Source organism: Drosophila novamexicana, unplaced genomic scaffold (genome assembly GCF_003285875.2).
Source record: "Drosophila novamexicana strain 15010-1031.04,08,12 unplaced genomic scaffold, DnovRS2.1 tig00000644-arrow-pilon, whole genome shotgun sequence".
NCBI classification, from domain to species: Eukaryota; Metazoa; Arthropoda; class Insecta; order Diptera; family Drosophilidae; genus Drosophila; species Drosophila novamexicana.
This window is the reverse complement of record NW_020824814.1, coordinates 588919-604626: the sequence shown is the minus strand read 5'-3', so window position 1 is coordinate 604626 and position 15708 is coordinate 588919. Positions and strand designations below refer to the sequence as shown.

The 15708-nt window shown below is 53.3% G+C and overlaps 1 protein-coding gene across 1 annotated transcript; it reads left to right on the top strand.

The window, feature by feature from the left end:
• Positions 1 to 1314: 1314 nt before the first annotated feature.
• On the top strand, positions 1315 to 14446 carry LOC115762871 (PHD finger protein rhinoceros). Its single transcript, XM_030705246.1, has 12 exons — positions 1315 to 1443; positions 1696 to 1790; positions 1856 to 2050; positions 2861 to 3077; positions 3139 to 3328; positions 3390 to 4006; positions 4909 to 6283; positions 6320 to 7698; positions 7924 to 9622; positions 9725 to 10520; positions 10710 to 13465; positions 13517 to 14446. Exons 1-12 carry the CDS (start codon positions 1315 to 1317, stop codon positions 13780 to 13782), a joined length of 9714 nt encoding a protein of 3237 aa, XP_030561106.1. The 3' UTR covers positions 13783 to 14446.
• The last annotated feature ends 1262 nt before the right edge of the window (positions 14447 to 15708 follow it).

Below are 15708 nucleotides of genomic sequence, written 5' to 3'. Positions count from 1 at the left end.
GCTACGTCCATTTTAACCACTAGCAAGTGCTCGCGTGTGTGTCTGCGGCGGCAAAAGCAAAGCCCAGAGAGTAATATATCCCAATCAAAATTCGCTCGAACGCGACAACCAAAACAGGCAAACAAAGCAACAAATGTGGCGACAATGCCAACTAGCGGGCACGGGCATCATTTGAAATACATTATAAAAATGTGCAATTTCCAAAAACAAATAATATTACTACAATAAAAAGTAAGAAAAAAAAATAGGTGCAAAAACGTCGAATCGAATGTGTGTGTATGAAAGAGGGGGGGCAGCAGTGCGCTGAGGAGCGGAAGAGACGTTTGCACAAAAGCTGACGGCTGCAGCACGCACGCCAACACTATCTCGCTCGCACCAGTGCCGCAAATGCGCGCGCCCTTAAAACGAGCGTGCGAGATAGACGGATTTTGGGATGGCATTTAATGTTTGCGTTGCAAAGCGTTCAGCTTTTGTTTAGCAAACTCATTTTGCTCTTTTCCTTTGCACTGGCAGTTTCAGTTTTTTTTTTTCCTTTTTCTCTTTTTTGTGTATTTTTTGTGACGAAAAGCGCATAGAAAATGTACAACAAAAAAGTTTGCAAAACGAAAATTGGTAGTTGAAAATGTTAATTTTATGAACTGATCTCCATTTAGACGCGCAGTGAGCAGAAAACTTTAAGAAAACACACACACAAGGTGCGTTGCAATAACAAAAATACGCAAGTGAAGGCGCGACGACGAAGAAGAACGCAAAAAACAGACGAAATACACAGCGAAAACAAACGCGGGGAGGGGGAGCGGCAGCGCGCATTATTGCTCCGAGCAGTGCACGGCACAGACTGCAAAGTGGCGGCGCTACTCGGGATTAGTGCTGGTGCAGCGGCAGCGGCGTCCATGTTAAACGGGCGGCAGCAGCAGCAGCACAACAACAACAACAACAAACATACCAACAACAACAGCAGCAACAATAATAATAATACAATTTATAACAACAACAACAAGCAGCAGCAGCAGCAACAACAGCCGGCGGTGTGGTTGTGGTGTCGCCAATTGTGGCCTTAAGCATGTAGTAAGACTATTGATGCAACAATTTGAAACATTTATTAATATACCTACCCCCCCTCCCCTCACCCTCACCTTAACCCTCTACAGGTCGCACTTGGCACAGTCGAGCAGCAAACGCGTGCGGTCTAGGTGAACCTCTCAGCAGCAGGTTCCAGTAGACAAACCCATCAACAACAACAACCACAACAACAAGAACACACACATATATACACAAAGTTAAAGAACACACAAAACGCAACACCAATGAAAAATGTCACAAAGAGGTAAACGCGGTAATCAGCAGCAGCTGCAGCAGCAGCAACCGCCGCAACAGCAGCTGCGTCAAGATGTTGAGCCGCAGCCGCCGCCCACAAAGCGACGCAAAGGACGACCACCCAATGGTGCGCCGGCAACAGCAGCCGCAGCAGCAGCAGCGTCAACAACTGCAACAGCAACAGTTGCAGCTGCAACAACAACAGTTGCAGCCGCAGCAGCAGCAACAGTTGCAGCGCTGGAGCAAGCGGAACACGGCCAGGCCAAGTCCACGTCAAAGCTGCCGGGCAAGGCCAAGTCGGCCAGCAAATGTAAAGCGCAAAGCAACAACAGCAACAATAGCAACAACAACAGCAGCAACAATAACAACAACAGCAGCAGCAGCAGCACCTGGCAAGCGCGCTCCGTGGCCGATATCAAAATGTCGAGCATCTACAATCGTAGCTCAACCGAAGCGCCAGCTGAACTCTATCGGTGCGTATAAACCACAATTCGAGCCTGATCTAGAAACTAATTAGCGATTTTCTTAAAATTTACAGCAAGGATCTCATTAGCGCAATGAAATTGCCAGACTCAGAGCCGTTGGCCAACTACGAGTATCTGATTGTAACCGATCAATGGAAACAGGAATGGGAGAAGGGCGTACAGGTGCCTGTCAATCCCGATTCGCTGCCTGAGCCGTGTGTCTATGTGCTGTCCGAGCCGATTGTGTCGCCAGCGCATGACTTTAAACTGTGAGTAGAGCGTAAAATCGAAAGAAAAACTATAATGTCTGGTAAAAGCTTGATCCGGCTAAGCTAGATATTCGCTTAAAAGATATCTCAAAGCAAGGGAAAATGATACAGCGTATCAATACTGTTGTTGAGAAGATCTGAGATGAGGCGACAAGCTCTGAACTCAGATGCTTCAGTAAAATGGTAGAGTTTAACTGAAAAGAAAACTATAACTTCTAGTAAAAGCTGGACAGAATTCAAGTAGTCCTCTGCCTTTTTGTGCAACGGCTAAGGTAGATGTTCGTTTAGTAGATATCACAAAGTAATCTAATAATAATAGTCAAATTAGGGAAAATAATGTAGCTTGGCAATACTCGTGCTGAAGAAGCACTGCTCTGAGCTTGAGGGAGACAAACCCTTAACTCAGATGCCAGCTCCTATCCCAGGCATATTTGTTACGTCTTTAACTGAATAGACGGATTGCTCTTCTATGAGTTCCATTTGTTTTTTTTTCTTATTAGTCTGTCAATTGATTAATTATAAATTTATATAAAATTTAAAATTCTTGCTGATTTGAACCAGCAACCTGCTGCTCTTCTAGCCACGTGATGCAATCTTCACCATGTTTTGACTCACTTATTGTTTTAATATCTCATTTTTCCCCTAAAGAAAGCTTCAGTAAAGTTTTCAGCTTCGTAGTTCTTACAGTTTGAGCCGTGGATGGATCAAAAGTCAGGACAAATAATAAATACACAAAAATAACATTATTTAATAATAGTTTAGCCATATAATATATATTTTTGGATATTTATATAACTTGCTCTTTTGCAGTCCAAAAAATCGTTTCCTGCGCATCACCAAAGACGAACATTATTCGCCGGACCTGCATTGTCTGACGAATGTAGTTGCACTGGCGGAGAACACATGTGCCTATGATATTGATCCCATAGATGAGGCCTGGCTGCGTCTATACAATGGCGATCGTGCCCTCTGCGGCGCCTTTCCCATTAACGAAACGCAGTTCGAGCGCGTCATCGAGGAGCTGGAGGTTAGCTAAAACCAGATAAAACGTAAAGCAGGAGGCAAAACTAATGTATAATATTTTGTAGGTGCGCTGTTGGGAGCAAATTCAGGTCATACTTAAGCAGGAGGAGGGTCTGGGCATTGAGTTTGATGAGAACGTCATCTGTGATGTTTGTCGCTCGCCCGACTCCGAGGAGGCCAACGAAATGGTATTCTGTGATAATTGCAACATCTGCGTGCATCAGGCTTGTTACGGCATTACAGCGATTCCATCAGGTAATCCAGCTACGCAATATCCATGAAATTCGATTGCTCACTGAACAAATTGCTTTTGCAGGCCAATGGCTTTGTCGCACCTGCTCCATGGGCATAAAGCCGGAGTGTGTGCTCTGTCCGAACAAGGGCGGCGCCATGAAGTCCAATAAATCGGGCAAGCATTGGGCGCATGTCTCGTGCGCCCTGTGGATACCGGAAGTGAGCATTGGATGTGTCGATCGCATGGAGCCAATAACAAAAATCTCAAGCATTCCGCAAAGTCGCTGGGCACTGATCTGTGTGCTGTGCCGCGAGCGCGTCGGCAGCTGCATCCAGTGCTCGGTGAAGACCTGCAAGACGGCCTATCACGTGACCTGTGCGTTTCAGCATGGCCTCGAGATGCGTGCCATCATTGAGGAGGGCAACGCCGAGGACGGTGTCAAGCTGCGCTCCTATTGCCAAAAGCACAGCATGAGCAAGGGCAAAAAGGAGGGCGCCGCATCGAGCCATCACACAGCCGCCTCCAGCTGCATGCAAAAGCACAACAACAAGTTCTCGAGCAGTGCGACAGCTGCGGGCGATGACGCGGGCCACACAACAACGGGCGCCAAGGGCGAGGATCATCGCAGGCGCAAAAATCATCGCAAAAACGACATGACCTCCGAGGAGCGCAATCAGGCGCGCGCTCTACGTTTGCAGGTAAATTTTAGAGAGTTTATTAATAAGAGCCCCGCATCGTGTCAATCGAAACGTTACCCGAACCCTTAATTCGATCATTTATTTGGCTAGAGCTTTACGTGGTGTTCAGCATATCAGCTTAAGCTCGAATCATCCGATTGCCTGCCTAGAAATTCGTTTCGTGAAAGCCACGTTGAGCTTTATCGCATATAGTTTCAAATTTTTCGAGTGTCCGTTCTAGTGAAAAACTGGCATCCACCAAAAATGCTTACATAAATCTAATGATTGTGACTCAAAAAATGTATTCTTTGTGGCTGAGACTCCCTCAAATGTCCAATTATAATTCCGAGTTACCTTCAAACCTATTTGGAGGCCTTTTCGGATACACGTCTTGTCGGGTTAGCCCGAATATTCCGATGACTCAAAAGTTAAATTATAATTCCGAGTTGGAGACAGTTCGCTGCAAACCCGGTTGGATGCATACCCATATTGTCGCACAACAAACTATCCGTTAGCCCGAATATTTCAAAACACAAAAGTTAAATTATAATTCCGATTTGGAGACAGTTCGCTTCAAACCTAATTGGAGGCCTTATCGGATATACGTATTGTCGTCCGATGACTCAAAAGTTTAATTATAATGCAGAGTTCGAGATAGTTCGAATGAAACCTGATTGGAACCTTGATGCAAACATGTCTTGTCGCACAACAAATTAAATTGAACTTCGTTTGTTACGAATACTTTTGGGATTGGCAAGTTGCTTCAAACATGTCGGAGTTCGATGTTCGAGAGTTCGAGTCAGTCGGTTCGATTGAGTAGCCGAGTTTAATGCACAGCAATTAAACGATGCAGGACTCTTTTTGGAATTGAATGCTGCGTTTCTTGATACTTAAACAATTTTGGTTTGTTTTAATTGCCGCAGGAGGTTGAGGCGGAGTTCGATAAGCACGTGAATATCAATGACATTAGCTGCCATCTGTTCGATGTGGACGAGGATGCAATCGAGGCCATTTACAATTATTGGAAACTGAAGCGCAAGTCGCGACACAATCGCGAACTGATACCGCCCAAGTCCGAGGACGTGGAGATGCTGGCGCGCAAGCAGGAGCAACAGGATCTGGAGAATCACAAGCTCGTGGTGCATTTGCGACAGGATCTGGAGCGTGTACGCAATCTGTGCTACATGGTCAGCCGGCGCGAGAAGCTCTCCCGCTCGTTGTTCAAGCTGCGCGAACAGGTCTTTTACAAGCAGCTCGGCGTGCTCGACGAGGCAGTGCAGCAGCAGCAGCAGCAGCAGCTCGTTCCAACGGAGCAGCAGCAGCCGCAGCAGGCGCAGAGACCCGCCCTCGACACGGATGCCATTATCTATGCAAACGATGGGCCCACGCTGTACGATAGCTTCTATAGCTCAACGGATCAGCTAACTGTGCCGGCGCAGTATCGGAGCCTGGACTATATATTGGAGCAGCTGATGGGCAGGAAGCAGGTACGTGGACGCGCCTCGCAGTCGCCCAACAAGCGCAAGCAGGCGGCCGCCGCTGCGCTCAAGTCCTCGCCCAAAAAGAAGCTCAACAATGGTGCAATATCAACAAATACAACAGCAACAACATTGGCCCAGAAGGCCGCCAAGCCACGTGGCTCGCCAAGGGCGCCGACGACAACGGCGTCCACGGCGATGCCGTGTGCGGGGAGGCGTGCCTCGAAGAGCGGGCCGGCCGCGGCGGCGACGTCGAGCCAACAGCATAAGTCACATAAATCCACAGCTGCTGCTGCGTCCGCCGCAACGTCTAGCGGCAGCTCGTCATCGGCTGATTCCAGCTCGGCGCGCAGCAGCAGCGCCAGCGCCAGCAGCAGCAGCTCCTCCGACTCCGGCAGCGCCAGCGGCAGCGAGTCCAACAGCGATAGCCGCGGCTACCACGGCAACAAATCCCAGCCAGCTGCTGGAGCAGTCAGAAAGCAATCCTATGCGCGCAGCGTTGAGCAGCGGCAGAGGCAGCGACAGCGGCGTCAAAGTGAGGCGGCTGCGTGTGCGTCTGCAGCGTCTGCGGATGCGCGGACCAGCTGCAGCAGTTCCTCCAGCGACGACGACGACGACGATCGGGCGAGAGCACGGGCACGGGCCAGAGAAAGGGAAAGGGAGCGGGAGCGAGAGCGTGAGCGTGTCAAGCGTCAACAGAAGTCAACAGCAGTACCTGCCAAATGCCAAGCAACTAAGTCAAAGCACAGCGAAGGATCCCGCCCAACGGGAGCGGGAACGGTCGCGGGATCCGGCGCAGCGCGCAGAAAACAAGCTGCCAGCAATGGAGGCGGAGCCAGTGCAGCGCCCACTGGAGCGACGCGTGGCCTTGCTCAGATGGACAAGGAGATGCGGCAGCAGGAACCGGGCAGCATGTCCAGCGATGAAAGTGAGGAGCTGCTGCCTGTAAAGCACGCCCGGAGCACAACAAACAGCCGGAACACAAGCGCCACGGCAGGAAATCTTGCTGCGGCGGCTGCGACGGGTGCGACGGCGACATCGGCCATGCGCAAGATGGGACAACACATCTACTCCGACTCGGACAGCTCGACGACAACGACGCCGGAGCGCGAGGCGGCAGAGCAGCAGCATCGAACGGAAACGGAGGCGGAGCAGGCGGCGACGGAGAGCAATGTGAGCGATTCACAAAATCAGCAAACGATACGCACCAAGGCGGCCATGAAGGAGTTCGTGCCGGGCACAACTCCAACTGCAGCAACTGGAGCGCAAAACAAATCCAAAGCCAACGCCAAGTCGAACAGCGGCAAGGGGAGTGCCGCGCCCGTCTTCCCGCCCGTGGACCTGCTCGTCGTGCCGCAGCGGCAGGCGGCCAAAAAGGCATCCGAGAACATGCGCAACTCGACGAATCTCGCCACGGCGATGCTACCGGATGCCAGCGAGCGGCTGCGCGAGCCCGAGCCAAGTCCAGCCAATGCCAACGCCAGCAGCGGCAGCAGCAAAGCCAAGGATGAGGCGGAGAAGGCGCGGCTCAAGGAGCTGCCCAAGACGGCGGCCAAAACGACGGGCGAGACCAGAGCGGAGCGAGGCAAGCGCGGCCGGCCGCCCAAGCAGCAGAAGGAGAAGGAAAAGGAAAGGGAGAAGGAGAAGGAGCGGGAAAAGGAGAAGGAGCGGGAAAAGGAGAAGGAGCAGCAGGAGAAGGAGCGAGAGCGGGAGCGGGAGAAGCCAAAGGAGAAGGAGAAGCCCACGCCAGCGCCCACGCCCAAAAATAATGAGCTGGCCAAACTGGGCAACTTTGCCGTCTCCTATGTGCCTCAGCGTCAGGCAGCCAAAAAGGCCGCCGAGCAGCTGAAGAGCAGCGGCGCAGCCCTGGCTAAAGCCACGCAGGAAACCATTGCCAGCGAGGATGCAGTCGGAGCAGCAGCGGGAACAAGCACTGGAGCAGCTGCAGCTACCACGACGACGCCGCCAAGCAGAGCAACTGCATCTACGACGACGGCGACGCCTCCAAGCAGAGCAGCTGCATCCAAGCAGCAGCAGCAGCAGACGACGCCCTTGCGACGCGGCTCGCAGCTGCGGCGCTCCAAGGAGGAGCAGACGCCCGTCAAGCGACGCATTGCAGCGCCCAATCTGTCCAGCTCCAGCTCTGGCGAGAGCAACAGCTCCAGCTCCGGCGAAAGTAACTCCAGCAGCAGCGCCAGCAGCAACTCGAGCAGCGGCAGCGACTCCGACAGCGACAGCGAGCCGGAGAAGCGCAAGGCAGCAACGGCTGCAGCTCCAGCTTCAGCTCCAGCTCCGGCAGGAGCAACAATTACCTCCAGCTCTAGCTCCAGTGTGCCAAAGCGTTCGCCGCGCAAATCCCTGGACAAACCCGCAGCAGCAGCAGCAGCAGTTCCTCCGCCGCCTCCTCCTCCTCCGCTGGCCAGCCGAACGCGTCAGAATTCCACCAACAAATCGCCAAAGAGAACGCCGCAAAAGCCAGTTCCAGCACCCACCCAGGAGCTAGTGACGCCGCCGGCGCCGCCTAAAGCCTCCACACAGCGTCGCAAATCCTCGCTAGACGATGCGTCGCCGGCGCTGAGCAAACGTGCCACGCGCAATTCCAAATCGCGACCGCCCTCGCCGGCGCCGGCGCCGGCGCCGACGCCCGAGAAGCTGGCGAGCAATCGGCGTAAATCTCGCGCGGAATCGCCGAAGAAAACGCCGCCAAATCTGGAGCATGAGATAGCGCAGCGCAAGGCGGCAACGGGCGGGCGGGCGACCAGTGCGCTGGACAAGCTGCTCGACAAGAAGCAGCAGCAGCTCAACAATGCCACGCCCGCGCCGACGACCACGCCTACAATAACACGGGTGCCGACGCCCACGCCCACACCGACGCCGACGCCGCCTCCTCCGAAGCCAAGAAGTCCTCCACCGGAACCAGCAGCAGAGGATCGTCTGGTCAGTAGTCCAACGCCGCCCGCGGCGCAGGAGGCCGGCGAGCAGCCGATGGACATTGACGAGGAGCTAACGACGGCGCCGACGCACACCCAGCTCTCGGCGAATGCTAGCAAATTGGCCGAGCTCTCGGCGGACATTGATGAGCGACCGCCGGCGGCGCCGTTGCCCGCCTCGCCGACGCCGACGCCCTCCAACGATGAGCTGAGCGACGATGAGCGATCGGGCAGCGATCGCAGCCGATCGGACAGACGTCGCGGCAATCGCTGGCGGCGCCGTCGGAGACGCACGCGCGACGAGGACGAGGAGGAGCAGGAGCATACGCATCACACGCAGCATCTGCTCAACGAAATGGAAATGGCCCGCGAACTGGAGGAGGAGCGCAAAAATGAGCTCCTAGCGAATGCGAGCAAATATTCCGCGTCCACATCCTCGCCGGCGGTTACCGTTATTCCACCAGAGCCGCCAGAGATTATTGAGCTGGACTCGAACTCGAATTCTGGAGAGCAGCAGCAGGTGCAGCAGGCGCAGCAGGTGCAGGCGCACGATTCCCTGTTGCCAGTGGTGCCATCGGTGCCATCGGTTCCCGCGACGCCCTCGTGCAGCGCTTTGGAGCTGGATGCGGCACATCAGCCGATTGTGGACGCCATCCTGGAGCTGGAGGACAGCAAATACGCCAACAGCTATGCCTCCAGCCTGGCCAGCAGCGTCGCCAATGTGCTCAATCCGCCCAACTCGGGACGCCTCACGAGCCTGCTGGGCACCAGCCTAGGGGGCGGCGGGAGCAAGCAGATCTTCGAGGAAGACAGCACGCTGGCCACGCGGAATCTAGTCGAGAAGCTGCGCAAAACGAAGCGCAAGGCGCAGCTGGACGAGTGCAAGGACACGATGGATCTGCTGCCGCCCACGCCAGCTATTCCCTCCGTCTTTCCGTTTCACAATGCAGCTGATCCCGAGGATGTAATACACGTGCAGAAGGAGCTGCAGCAGGCGCAGCAGCAGGCGGCGCAGCACCAGAACCTGGTGCTCTTTGGCAGCTCCGCGCCCAACTCCGTGGCCAGCCAGCTGACCATCAAGGATTCCCCGCTGACGGCCAACTCCGGCGGCAGCTATGCCAACAGTTTGACCAACACTCCAAATGCCACGCCCACAACGAATGCAAGCAACAATCTGGGCGGCTACAGCAGCATGGTTAACTATCAGACGGCGCAGGCGGCGCTCAGCTGTTATCTGAACAAGGCATCCGCCTCGCCGCAGCTGCAGCAGCAGCAGCAGCAGAAGAGTAGCAATGGCCAGGGAGCAGGAGGAGGAGCAGGAATGGGAGCAGCAGCAGGAGGAGCTGGAATGGGAGCAACTGGAGCGCCGCAATCCACGCCCGACTTTGTGGATCTGGCGGCGGCAGCTGTCAAGAATAGCCTCAGCAGCTACCCAGGATCAGGAGGCGCAACTGTCCCGCCCGTTCAGGCGAACTCCGGCCTGGTCGCCGCAACCAATTCCCAGGCAAGCAACAACAACAACAAGCTGAGCGATTACGATGAGAACACGCGAATGCAGTCGCCCTTTGGACGGATGCAGCGCTGGAACGAGAACGATCTGATCGCGGCGAGACGCAGCAGTTCGCCCAGCTCCGTGTCCGAGTCGAACGATCAGCCGCCCAGCCTGGACAAGAGCTACTTTAATAGCTATGCAGGAGCGGGAGTGGGAGCGGGAGCGGGAGCACCTGGAATTGGAGCAACTGCAGCCTGCAACAACAACAACAGCGTACCAGGAAGTGGGAGCGGTAGCGGGAGTGGGAGTGGCAGCGGCGCCTTTGGCAGCCACACGCCGCTGGTGAATGGCATCGATGCCATGTCCATGTACAACAACCAGACGCAACAGCCAGTGCAGCCGGTCCAGGCAACGACCACGCCCACACATCAGCAGGCGCAGGCGCAGCGCACGCCCAACAGTCAACAGTATAATGGAGGCATCTATCCACAGCTGGCGGCCATTATCCAGGCGCAGCAGTCGACGCCGGCGGAGAGTCAGACGATCTATGGCAACAGCTCGCAGTCGCAGCCGAGCACGCCCTACGTAACCACTCCCTATGCCACGCCCAATATGACGCTAACGCCCAATCATCAGTATCAGCTGACGCCGCCATATGCCGCCGCCTTGCTGCCCGCCATTATGCAGCAGCAGCAACAACAATTGGAGCAGCAGCAGCAACAGCAGCTGGAGCCAGTGCAGCTGGAAACGGTGCCCGTCCCGGTGGCTGTGCCGGTGCCCGTGCCGCAATCCCTGCCACTGACTGCGCCCGTGCCTGTGCCCAGCAAGGAGCTTATCTCGCCCAGCAAACGCAGCAGCAGCAGCTCCGCCTCCGCCAAGCGGGAGCAGCAGAAGAAGTCGCCGCAGCTACCGCCGGGCAAGTCCCCGGGAAAATCTCCAAGACAAGCTGCCGTCGCCGCGCTGCAGCCGCCCCCGCCTGTGCCCGTGCCACCGTCCGTACCCACGGCCACGCCCACGCCGCCCGCCAAATACGATCCGCTGACGCACACGCTCGCGGGCAAGCTGCGTCAACGTGCGCCACGTGGCAGCAGCAGCGGATCGGGTGCAGCGGGCACGCGTGGACGTGGACGCGGACGCGGTCGAGGGCGGGGCGGCAGCTCGGGCAATGCGATGCTGCCGCTGCCGCCGCCGATGGCGGACTATGGCAGCAACACGCACATTGTCAACAATCTGGTGGGCACGCCGTACGAGTTCAACAACTACGACGACGAGCTGAGCGGATCCGGCGTCGAGAATCTGCAGTCGCTGCGGGATCGCCGGCGCAGCTTCGAGCTGCGCACGCCGGGTGCAGCGCCCAGCACCACCAGCTATGCCAGCTGCAAGCTGCGGGGCCAGAACAAGACGGCGGCCGGGACGACGTCTGCGACGACAACGTCCGCCGCGACATCGTCCGCGACGTCTTCCTCCGCCGCGCCGGCTAATCCGCTGCTGCAGCCTGTGCTGCCCGGCCCGGTCGATATGCGCACCTACAATCTAGGCTTCGAGGCGCCCCACAGCAGCGCCTCCCAGGAGGCCTATCAGAACAATCTGCTCGGCGCCTTCGACTCCGGCACGGCGGATCAGACGCTCAGCGAATTCGACGAGGAGGACGAGCGACAGTTCCAGTCCGCGTTGCGGGCCACGGGCACCACGAGCAGCAGCAGCAACAATCACAACAACAATAACAACAACAATCACAATGGAAATAAGGCAGCGGGAGGAGGAGGAGGCGTCTCTGTCCCATCCCTGCAGCCCAGCCTGCTGCAGGGCGCGCTACTCCACTCGAGCGAGGCCAACCAGGCGGCGCCCACGCTTCTCACGGAACTGCTGCCCGCCGCTGCAGCTGCGGCTGCGGCGCTGGAGGCCTCGTTGGAGGCCACCTCGGAAGAGGTGTCTATAGACTCCGATACGACAACGATGCTCAACACGAAGGCCTCGCTCTCGGATGCACGCAATCAGCTGAAGCTGAAGATCAAGGGACCGCTCGCCTATCCGGATCTGCACTACAGCAGCAGCGTGACGCAAACGAGCTGCCAGCTGTCCACCGGAGCGGGCGGCGCCAGCAGCCTGGTGCAGACACAGGTGCAGGTCCAGACGACGGTCACGGCCAGCAGCGTTGCCACGGGCAGCAGTTCCTCGGCGGCTGCGCTCAGCGTGAGCGGCAATTCACGGCGCATGCGCAAGAAGGAGCTGCTCAGCCTGTATGTCGTGCAGAAGGATACGCTGAACGATGACAGCTCCTGCGGCCTGCCGGCGGCATCCGACAGCCTGCCGCTCGAGAAACTCGACAAGCTGGACGAGGAGCAGCCGGCGACGACGGCAACGGGCGGCAATGCGAAGCGCTTTAAGAAGAACTCGAGCAACAGGGAGCTGCGCGCTTTGGACGCGGCCAATGCCTGCCTTGAGGAGCAGGAGGAGGGAGCTGGTGCCTCGGCCGGAGGAGCAGCAGGAGCAGCTGCCGGCGATGGCCGGCGGCGCAGCGCCTGCAGCTCGGGCAGCGCCACGGACAACGGCAAGACGGGCGCCGCCAGCAGCGCGGGCAAGCGACGCGGACGCAGCAAAACCCTGGAGAGCAGCGAGGATGATCATCACCAGGCGGCGGCGGCGCTGGCGGCGACTGCGCCCAAGCTGAAGATCAAGATACGCGGGCTGCCCAGCGAAGCGCAGGAGCTGGAGCGGAGCGGCGGCAGCGGAACTAGCTACAGCTACGAGATGACGCGACGCGCCTGTCCACCCAAGAAGCGGCTGACGAGCAACTACAGCACGCCTACTCTGGAGGAGATCAAGCGCGACTCGATGAACTATCGCAAGAAGGTCATGCAGGATTTCGACAAGGGCGACGACAACAACAGCAGACGGGAGCTGGCACCGGGCGGCAATGAGAGCCAGCAGCAGGTGCTCAAGCCGAAAAAGGACAAAAAGGACAAGCCCAAGAAGGACAAGAAGGAGAAGAAGCGGCTCAAGCAGCAGCTGCTGCTCCAGCAACAGCAGCAGCAGCAACAGTTGTTCAGCCTGAACAGCTGCGGTGGCAACATCTTGACCAGCACCATGACCACGACGCTGATCGAGAACCGGCTGAGCGCCTCGCCCGGCGAGAAGCCCAAGCTCATACTGCGTATCAACAAGCGCAAGGCGGAGACAACGACCACAATCAGCCTCGATCAGCAGCAGCAGCAGGAGAAGCCGCAGCAGGAGAAGCCGGAGCAGCAGCAGCAGATGGAGGCGCCGCTGCGCCTGAAGATCGCGCGCATTTCCGCTGGCGGTGTCTATGTCATCGGTGCCAAAACGGAGGCCAAGGAGACCGCCAAGCAGCCGGCGCCCACGCCCGCTCCAGCTCTAGCTCCCGCGAGCTCCCCTGCGGAGCTGCCGCTGGTCGCCGCCTCGCCGCTGACCAACAACAGCAGCTTTACGCCGCACTCGCAGAACGCGAATGCGTCGCCGGCTTTGCTCGGCAAGGATGCGAGCACGCCCTCGCCACCCTGCCTGATCATCGATTCCAGCAAGAGTGCCGATGTGCACGATTCCACCTCCTTGCCGGAAAGTGGGGTAGGAGGAGCAGGAGCTGGAGTAGGAGCAGGCGGCGGATCAGGAGCAGCTGTTGCAGCGGTTGCTGTGGTGGGAGCTGCTCTGGGCTCGAGCTCGCCGCTGTGCGTCAATGTGGGCAACTATGATAATAGCAACAATTCCCTGCCTTCAGCCAGCGGCTCCGGCTCCAGCAATTCCTGCAACAGCAATTCGAACAACAATAACAACAACAATAACAATAACAACAACAATGGCAACAACAACAACAACAACAACAACAGCCGCGGCGGCGGAGCTTTACTTCCATTGAAAAAAGACTGTGAGGTTAGATGATAATCATAAAGCCAGCCCACGACCAAGCTATATATACGTACACATATATATAGATATAGAAAGAGAGAAACGATCCAGAGTTCGTTCACTTCCAGCAGCAACAAAGTGTCCTAAAAACTAAATTCAAATCCCAAAACGAAAACTCAGTGTAAAACATTTTCTACAAGCACAACCCAATTTTCCTGCCCCACTTTGAGAAGATTTTGTAAAGAAAAGCACACACCAATCCCGACCTTGTACAGTTAGCTTGTAAGTGCAAAACCTAACCTATAAAAAAAACAAGTTAAATCTAACCTATAAAAAACGAAACCTAACCTATAAAAACCCAAACCGAAAGCTAACCTATAAAAAACGAAACATAACCCTACTTTTGTCCCGTTTTTGTTGTGCACACACCAGATATTAACTATATAGTACTATATACACTATATAACAAATACTAAATCGTAATTGTACATTTTAAAGCGAATTTTATATATATACACACACATATATATATAAATAGAACTGTAGACTAGCCTCTATGTAAAATACTGTATTAAAGTTAAACAACAAACGGAATTCGCAATTATGTTTAGCCTAAATATCAGAGAGTTAAAAGAGAGAAAGGAGAAAAGAAAATGCTCGGTTTTCTAGTTCTAGTTAACCCACTTCCATAAAAAATACCTACTCATAAATGCTAAAATATATAAATATATATATATATATACACATATATATATATATATGTTTTAATTATTTATTAATAACTATTTAAAAAACGAATGACAAACAACAAATGCGCAATGCATCATAATAGAAACCGTAAAACGTAGCAGAAAATTTGTTTAAAAAAATGAAAACTGAAGAAAAACGACAAAAAAAAATCGCAAAAAAAAAACGGAAAAAAGGAAGAAAAAAAAACACTTAAAGTTGTAGCCTGTAGTCATTAATTGTAGTTCTTAGCGAAAATCAAAGTCGGCTGCACCCAATGTGCGGGGGTTGGGAGGGGGCGTGGCCGCAACTAAGTGCATATATAAAAAGCGAACAGCAACATAACCTAGAAATTAAAACGAAAACAACAAAATTACTTTTGAATTGTAATTCCCAAAACGTGTGGAAATGTTTGTATTTTTAGCGTCTAAGTGTAAACGTGTCGAAACTCCAAAAAAAAAAAAAACAAGTTGAGAAAAAAAAAACAGTTGGAAATTATTTTATGGTTATTGTTTTAAATACAATTTTCGAAATTGCAAAACACATTTTCTAAAGACAAGTCAAAAGCACACACGATCATCTTGTATATAAATATATATCTATATATATATATATATATATCTACTATATAGATTTGAAGACTATGCTCGATGTGCTGCGCATTCCAGTTCCAGATGACAAATGCCTCAATACAAGATTACAAAAAGCAACAATTTTTTTCAAAACCCAATCCAAACAAATTTCAAGCACATCGAGCCAAAGTCTGCTATATATACATTTATATATATATATATATATATGTATATTTGTATATGAAGTCAAGTTCAGAGAGTTAATTTAACACGACAAACTATTAAACATAGAAAAAAAGTAAACATACAAAAATATATATTCCAATTATATTCAGAGCAAAACAAAAAAAAATTGTAATTTTTAGAAATATTTGGGAGTTGCAAGATTTACGTATTAACTGTATATAATTGTGTGTGTGTGTTTGTGCGTGTGTGTGTGTGCGTGTGTGTGTGTGCGTGTGTGTGAGAAATGTTTTTTTTTAAATTATTATTACGTTCTAACCTAATTATTAATTAATACTGATTATTAATTTTAAACTGTAGTTTTTAGCAAAAATTTAAATAAAACAAAAAACAAAGCCTTATTTAAAAACAAACAAACAAAAAAACACTTAAAAAACGCCGCAGAAACCCGATTACTTTTCCGATATTTAACTATATA